Source organism: Microcebus murinus, chromosome 4, assembly GCF_040939455.1.
Source record: "Microcebus murinus isolate Inina chromosome 4, M.murinus_Inina_mat1.0, whole genome shotgun sequence".
Classification (NCBI taxonomy): Eukaryota; Metazoa; Chordata; class Mammalia; order Primates; family Cheirogaleidae; genus Microcebus; species Microcebus murinus.
This window is the reverse complement of record NC_134107.1, coordinates 93,487,512-93,496,155: the sequence shown is the minus strand read 5'-3', so window position 1 is coordinate 93,496,155 and position 8,644 is coordinate 93,487,512. Positions and strand designations below refer to the sequence as shown.

The 8,644-nt window shown below is 37.4% G+C and overlaps 2 protein-coding genes across 3 annotated transcripts; one reads left to right on the top strand and one right to left on the bottom strand.

The window, feature by feature from the left end:
• Positions 1 to 272: 272 nt before the first annotated feature.
• On the bottom strand, positions 273 to 7,726 carry RBM7 (RNA binding motif protein 7). Of its 2 annotated transcripts, none has more exons than XM_012748029.3 (5): positions 7,494 to 7,726; positions 6,398 to 6,560; positions 5,663 to 5,750; positions 3,933 to 4,026; positions 273 to 1,770 (listed from the first exon to the last, which is right to left on the bottom strand). In XM_012748029.3, exons 1-5 carry the CDS (start codon positions 7,587 to 7,589, stop codon positions 1,387 to 1,389), a joined length of 825 nt encoding a protein of 274 aa, XP_012603483.1. In that variant the 5' UTR covers positions 7,590 to 7,726; the 3' UTR covers positions 273 to 1,386. The 2 variants fall into 2 exon arrangements, with proteins under 2 accessions (XP_012603483.1, XP_012603484.1); XM_012748030.2 differs by having other exon boundaries at positions 3,933 to 4,023.
• C4H11orf71 (chromosome 4 C11orf71 homolog) lies at positions 7,725 to 8,374 on the top strand. The gene has a single exon (XM_012748033.3). The coding sequence runs from the start codon at positions 7,926 to 7,928 to the stop codon at positions 8,313 to 8,315; it is 390 nt and encodes a 129-aa protein (XP_012603487.1). The 5' UTR covers positions 7,725 to 7,925; the 3' UTR covers positions 8,316 to 8,374.
• The last annotated feature ends 270 nt before the right edge of the window (positions 8,375 to 8,644 follow it).

The following is an 8,644-nucleotide window of genomic DNA, read 5'->3' as shown; positions in this document are numbered from 1 at the left end:
ACCTAAAGAAAAACGAGATGCATTTAGAAACAAAATCTGAATGCATGTAAACTTCTAGAGACCAGGGAAGAGGACTAAATTAGTTTACAGTGCACCAAGCTATAATCAGGAGTCAATGAAAATCTGATTCTGTACAAAAGATGTATGTCAGGATGCCCTAAGTTAAAGAACTACCATTCTTAATACCAAGCAATCATGGAATAAAGTATGTTGCTAATTTTTTCTTTTTGTATACAATGTCTCTGTAGTGATGTTACAAAAATAAGACATACTCCTTTTATGTTTTTAATATATTAAAAAGCAACATAGTACAAATGTTGTGGTATTAAAAAGGATCCATATTTGTCAAGGAATGAATTTTTATAAATTCTGCAATGAAAGGGGAACAGTATCTTGATACACAAAAGTTTCTTTAAACAAGATTTTAAAATTTTAACATAAGAAAATGTTAAGACAAATTCTTTCAAAGATTCAAACAAAAAAGCAACCTGTACAATCTCCATAAAATGTTTTCTTATATATACATGGTGGGCAATTTGAAAATGTTAAAATTTTTAAAGTTTGAGTGACAGAGGCAGCACCTACAGGTTTCAGGAAATCTTTTTTCCAAAAAAGTATACTTTCAGTAAAACATCTTACCATTTTGTCTGACCATACATTAACATTTTTGTTTTTCTTGAAAAGGGTGATTTATACTAACACTGTATTTTCAACGTAAAAATATACACATAGATATTTAACTTCCTGAGTGACTTCAGTCATACAAACATTATGAACAAATTCTAAAATTTTAGAATGAAACAGTATGTATTGATTTACACTTTCATGTGTAACTAGGGTAAAACTCAAGAGAATGTCACAAAATTTATACTTAAATTCTCTAAGTTAAGCAATATGATTTATCCCCAAAGTTTATCAATAAGATTTCTCAAATGTTAGTAAATTAATCACTGAAAAGTTGTATTTTCTATTAACAAAATACCAATAGTCATTCCAGAGAGTCAGCTTGTATGTTTACTATTATATACACCAAAATCTGACAGGAAATTTCTTGCAATACAAAAAGATAATAATTAAAATATTTGCTTTATCATACAATGAATCTATATAATTCACCCCTTCCTAAAGTGTCTAAAATGATTTTCTTTTGCATAAAACCCATTCTTCTTCATAAAACCCTGAGGTGAAAGGTTATTAATATAATAAAACTGGAACCACAATTCTTCTTATTTCTGTATTAAATTGAAACTAGGTTTTAAAAAATGTATAAAGAAATGTGTCAACTTCTAAAGCTTGCTCTGTACAGGTTTTCAACAGAATTATTTCCAGATCAACTGAGTCAAAGGGCCTAAAATGACCCTATAAAGAGTGTCTTTTTAACTCTTGTTAGTGTCGAGATGAACGCCATTTTCCATCTCTACTACTGTCTCTTCTGTTATCATAATCATGGCTTCTGTTATCATAATCATGGCTCCAGCCATCGTGATTCCTATCTTCATAGAAGAAATCTTCTCTGCTTCCTCTGTAATGATGGTCCGACCCATGATCACTGTAACGCTGTTCCCGGCTATAATGTCTATCTGCTTGGTAGGGATGAGAATTCTGTCTGACTTTACGCTGTGATGATGATGTATCTTGGCGCCACTGAGAGCTTGAAGACTGGTTAAAAGTATGATTATGTGATTGAACTGATGGTGAAAATCCTGATTGATCCAGAGGCGGAGAACTGAATTTTCCACCATATGACATCTGTCTCAAAACATTGTTCATCTGAAGGAAGAGAAAAACAAGGAAATGTTAATATTTCTAGATATCAAAGTCAATATATGTTTGGTCAGTTAACCAAATGGATAATAAAGGAAAAGCAAAATCACTCTTGCCTAGATGCATCCTAAATGAAACACAACTAAAGTAGTAAAATAAATTAGCTTCATTCGTTACAATGAATACCTATAAGACGTCGGTACATAAATAATACTCCTTTGCCCTCAAGAATACAACTTAGAAGGGAAGAAGTCATACAAAACGATTATAATACTAATCACTGTGTAATGAACATATAAAGAACCAGGAGCTCAGTATCATTAAAGCTTCATGACAGTAGCATATAATCTGAGTATTAAAACAATGCATGAAATATTTTTTTTTGAGACAGAGTCATACTCTAGTCACCTGGGCTAGAGTGCTGTGGCGTCAGCCTACCTCACAGCAACCTCAAACTCCTGGGCTCAAGCGATCCTTTTGCCTCAGCCTCCCTAGTATCTGGGACTACAGGCATGCGCCACCATGCCCAGCTAAAAATTTTCTATTTTTGGTAGAGATGGGGTCTCGCTCTTGCTCAGGCTGGTCTTGAACTCTTGAGCTCAAACGATCCACCCACCGCACCCTCCCAGAGTGCTAGGATTACAAGAATGAGCCACCGTGCCCTGCCTAATGCATGAAATATTTTAAAGAAAATATTTTAAGGGAGAGGTATACCAAAGAAAGGAAATTGCACAAAGATAACAGGAAAACATAGAATAGGTTCACAGAACACCAAGCAATTCTAAGACAGGTAGAGCTCTTAAGCAATAAACAATGCAAAGTGTTTATTGGAATCAGATGATGGGAATGCCTATTAAGTAGGCTAAAGAAAATCTGGCTTTATCTTACAATCAGTATAAAGTCATGCAGAAAAGACAAGCAAATCAGGGTTATAATATTAATTCTGAAATGGAGTATAAGATGGACTAGTGAGGTGACATAATAACTGACTAGACCAGTGGTTCCCAAATCCTGCCCGTGGACAGATATTAGTCCATGATGATTTTTTTTAACGGTCCTTAGCAAAATGAGAACAATTAGTAATAATGTACAAAAAAAGGTAATATTCATTTATACTGATCTCAATTGCATTTCACTTTTATATTTTTATAATATTTTGCAGACCTGTGACACACAAAAGCCTGGGGACGACAAGGCAAGAAGGCAGGACTGTGATTTGGGCAAACAAAATAAAAAGGAAGAAATGAATGTAAGAACAACTGCAAACAAAAAAATGAAGGATGTGGTGAATGAGTGAAGACAAAGAAGGAAGAGTAAAAGATAGCTAATATTTTAAGCCTAGTCTCATTGTGGTACTACCAAAAAATGGAAAGATCAAGAAGGAACTGTCTAGAAGATTCCAGTATATTAAAATATCAAAGAGAGTTTATATGAATTCACTCAGGATAAGGTCCAAAAGCAGAGAATAAATTTCCAGTATTTGTATACACACAAATGCACCAACAATGGGTTAAAATAGAAATACAAATATAAAACACAGTTTTATTTCTATTTATCTTTAGTCTTTTAAGTATGTATTTCAGCCCAATGAAAACTAAAATGAGTGCTCAATCTACAAAGGTCATGCTTGTCTGACAAAAATGAGGAAAAGTTAATTTAATAATTAAATTAATTTAAGCCTGGGTGTAGTGATTCACACCTGTAATCCTAGCACTTTGGGAGACTGAGGCAGGAGGATTGCTTGAGGCCAGGAGTTTGAGACCAGCCCGAGCCAACAATATATAACAATATAAACGATATTGTTTATGTCATTTCTATAAACAATAGAAAAATTAGCCAGGCATGGTGGCATGGACCTGTATTCCCACATACTCCAGAGGCTGAGGCAGGGGGGTCGCTTGAGTCCAGGAGTTTAAGGTTGCAGTGAGCTATGATAATGCCACTGCACTCTAGCCCGGGTAACAGAGCAACACCCTGTCTCAGGGCAAAAAAAAAAAAAAAAGAACTAAATTTAAAACGTTAATTTATGCCTTAAAAACTTAAGGAATAAAACGTTCTACTTAGCAAATTTAATTGAAAACCAGTTATCTGATATAAGACAAACATTTTAACTAATTAAGATTTTATTTTTATTAATACGAATTCAAGTTGAAAAAATATTAGCCTACCACTGCTTGTCTCTGAAAATTTTCTGGAGAAGAGAAAGATCTCTGAATTATCTGTGTTGATGGAGTCATGTTATCCACAGTCCTTTCATACCTGCTTAAAATAAGAAAACCAATATATAATCAATCATTCAATAAATATTTACTAAATACCAATCATTAGCAAGGCGGAGTACTCAAGGTGAGAAAGGACAATTCAGACAAGGTATCTGCTCTCATGGAGCTAGAAGAATATAGACAATAGGCTATTTTCACACAGTTATAAGATAAAATATTATGATTCAAGATCAAGTGAAGGTGAAAAGAGACAGGTTCTATTTTAGCTTGGCTAGCCAGGGACTGCCTTTCTAAAAAGGACACATTTGAAAGGAGAGCTAAATACCAACACTACCAGGAGGCAAAACCTTCCCAGCTGAGGGAAAGGCTAGGATGTGAGTGAGCAACTATGGCCTGTGGGCCAAATTGCCAAATTTAGTTTTCCTAAACAAAGTTTTATTGGAACATAGCCATATTCTTTTGTTTTTTTTATTATCTATGGTTACTTTAGTGGTACAATGGCAGAGACAGAGACTGTATGGCCTGCAAAGTGTAAAATATTAACTATATGCCCCTTTATAGAAAAAAATTGTCAAAGTGCAAAGGCTTAGATGATAACCAAAATGGAAAGAATTTGATTGACTGGATATGAGGGAAACAGAAGAAATAAAGTATAAAAACTAGATTTTTGGCTTGATCAATTGGGTAAACATTTACTGAAACAGAAAAGAGAAACAAGTTTTGGGAGGTAAGGAATTAGAGTTCTGTAACATACATAGTATATTACTTTTAAAGATTTATACCTTAATTCCTCCCTTCCTAAAGAGGTAACATGCTCTACAGAAAACTCAGTTTAAAAATGTTTGAATTATTTTAAGACATCTTTGGAATCAGATAACCAATGGTTTGTCTCCCAGTTTGGATCTTTTTATTTTGGGATTTCTTAAATCAGGTTATGTATCTTTATATAAGCTAATGGGGAAAAGTAAAATTTAATTTATATTATCAAAGAGTATAAAAATAATAAACTCTCTATACTAATAGGTAGTCACAAAAATATGTGTCTTCATCCAGACTTTAAGCTCCACCAGGCAGTTTATCATAGTACCTGGGCTCTATCACACTGCCTGGGTTTGAATCCAGCCTATTACTTATAAGCAGTTTATACTTGAGCAAGTTAACCTCTATTCCTCATTGCCTTCACATATAAGGTAGAGATCATAATCCCTACTTTCATAAGACCATTGTGAGGAATAAATGAGATCATACATGTAAAAGACTTGGTGGTGAAGAACCTGACACATGACAGGTACTTTGTTATATCTTTCTTGAACTAAGCCCATTATGACTGAAAAAACTGAATATACTACAAGTTGTAAGGGTAAGTAATGTTTTGAGAAATTTTGTTTCAATTGTATACATGTACTGTACATGCGTATGTAGGCATGGGTATGGCTTTACAAATGAACATATAATCACATATCTACCTATTTTAAGGGAACTTAATGTGTCTGTCTGTAGTCCCTTTAGAATAGATAGAGCTATATAACAATAGAAGAAAAAGCTTAGGAACATAAAGAAGAAAGAAAAAGAAGCAGAAGAAAAAGATAGGAACATAAAGAAAGAAGCTATCCATTCATACGTTTTGAAACCATTATCCAAGATAAATTATTTTAACAATATGTAAGAAATATTACCTGCTAGGGGATGTAGAGTTAGGACTTGAATTTCCAACATGATGCTGGGGATATGACAAACTGACATCCTGCGAGGCGTGACTACTTCCTAAAAACGGGGAATAATGTAAAATATTCTTCTTGATAGAAAAGTTAATTTGAAATTTTATCTCCTGTACCCTCAATCACTCCAAAAGGGTAAACACAGTCTAAAAGAGAAAAGTTTCAAATTGCTGTAGACTGCTTTACAGTTTCATCAGAGTGAAACTGTAAGTGTATATAATACGAGATATGCAAAACAAAGCATTCCAAACAAGGTACTACCTGGTGTATAAACATCCAATCTGGTCATAATATTCTGATCCCCACACTAAATTCTAAGACTGGATACATGGAAAGATTCATCCTCACATGATCAAGAATCAAAATACATAAAAATAAATTACAAAGCAGCCAGAAGTATTTTCAGCATTAATCTTTGCTTCTTTCAGAGCACCCAAACCCAACTCTCTTAGCAATCTAGTTTATGTTCCTCTCACTAATCCAAATTGAAATTTTAAACTCAGTTTTAAAATTACAATTTTCAAAATCCATGTCAATATTACCCATCAGTGATACACAAAGTTTGCTATTTAGAAAGCTTAAGAAAGGATTTGCAAACAAAAAAGAAATTCTTCACAACAATAAATTTAAAAACAAAAACAAGCAGTAAACAACCTGCCCCCACCCACACAGTATCATTAAACAGTTAGTTACCTGATCTAAACTGAATTTTGATGGGCCTTCCAAAAAGTTTGATTCCATTAAGTAGATTCATTGCATAAGGAACAGATACTTCATGTTTGAAATTCACAAATGCAAATTGCTTTGGTTTACCATCCTTATCTTTTGGAATTTTCACCTTTATTACTGGCCCAGCCTACAAACAAGTGTTTAGAACTTAAACAGGGAAATTTCAGGAAAATACTCAAATTTTACAATTAAAAGAGACTACGAAGTTAAAAAACAAACGTAATCAAAAACTCTTTTCTTAAAATGATGCACATAGATTTCCATTTTGATTAGAGTAAAAATATTAGTTATGACTGAAAATGAGATTAACTTATTTGGGGAAGGGTTGCACATAAGGAACCGGAACACAATCACTTTTACAATTTACAGCACTGTGAGACTTTTCAAGGAGGCGACAAACACCCATCATTTTCCCACTCCACGGAAAAGAACGTTTATCAAGAGCAGGAAAATGATTTTCTCGGGACTAAAAATTCACTTTTGTATTACTAATGACACAATACTAGTCATTAGGGGATAGGGCTGGGGGAAACAAGACTTACAATTTTTCACCTATTTTAATAAAGAAGCATTAAAACCCTGCTTTTCTATCGGGTATTTGAGTCTATTTTAAATATTTTAATAACGCTACAATTTCATTTGGCAACTTAGGTGGAAAATAGACAATGACAAGTAAACTGAAACGTAACTTCCTAGTCAGATAAACAAACCAAAGACACCATAAGAGGGAGATGAGGAAAAAGCACTGCTCAACGAAGATCCCGCACGCATTGTGTCCCACAGGACCCCTCAATCTTCACCTCAGGAACGCTCGAATGAGGATCCCTCCACCACCCTGAAGTGTTGTCACTTCTGACCAGAACTAATCGCGGTTCTTTTAATACACCAAAACCCAGCAAGCGCCTCACCTCCCAAGGGCGCCCTTCACCCCCAAACAGCCGACCAGCCGGATCCCCTGACGGACTGCCACGCTCGCGCGAAGAACGCGGGGACAGCCGTTGGGCCGGGCCCTCGGCGAACAGAAAAACGAAAGGCAAAAGGGCGGATCCCAGCCGCTTACCTGGTGAAAAAGCTCGAAAAGCAGCTCCTCGGTCACTTTAGTCTCAAGGTTGCCCACAAAGAGAGTGCGGTCCGCTTCCGCAGCCGCCGCCCCCATCTCAGCGTCGCCCCCTCCCTAAGCTGGCCGAAGGGTCGTGGCCGACGCACCCACTGCGCACGCTCAGCAACCCCACGTCCTCGCGCTCGCAGGCGTCACCGGCGTAAACGTCTCTCACGCTCGCTCTCGGCCGGCGTCGACGTGCGTGGGCAGACTGCGCATGCTCGCGAAGGGAGCGCTCGTTAGAGGCGGCTTCTCGATCTGCCGCAGCTTTAGTTATGGCTTCCAGTGTAGGTAGTTGTCGCGTTCCAAACGGGCAGGACTGATTCTGTGGAGCCGCGAAGGGCCTACCTTGACCGAGGGACGTAACGCAAGTACTGCGGGCAGTGTTTGAAGATGGCGCAGAGCAATGTGTCCCTGTCTGCCGGCGATCAAGGGAACAGAGTGGCCTACCGCGCTTCCTACGGCGACCTCACCCGGTCGGCCTCGGCGCTCGCGATGGTCTCCGGAGACAGCTTCCTAGTTGCCAGGCCTGAGGCGATTCATCTGGGACCTCGGGAGGCGGTGCGACTGAGCGTTCGAGCCGAGAGTCGTCGACTGACTGCTGGCGGCCGCAGCCTGACCCGCTTTATAAAGGGGAGGGAACCAGATAGTCGGAACCGAAGCCGCCAAGCCAGATTCTCGCCTTACCCAGTGCCTGGGGTTAAACTCGATCTCCTAAGAAGTGTGCTCCAACAGCGTTTGATTGCATTAGGAGGTGTCATCGCAGCTCGCATTTCAGTTTAAAAGGAATGCTCTCTCTCCGCCCCTCAATTAGCTTGTGAACAAGGCCTTTCTAAAAATCCTTTCTTGGTGTAACAGCAGTCTTATTTTTAGAGGGTTGTGTTTTCATTTTATGTAATACATAGGAGTACTGTCAATATATCCTGGCACAAAGGGGAATTTTACTGTTGATTAATTCAGGTGGTCTTAGGCGGCCAGAATGATTGGGTTAGGAAGGAGGTGGAAGGGATTTTCTTAAGTAGTTATTAACAAAGCTGAGTTGATGAGACCACCCTCCCCCAGAGAGGGTTTTGTTAACATCTTTACAACAAGAAATCCAAATTTATCCCAAT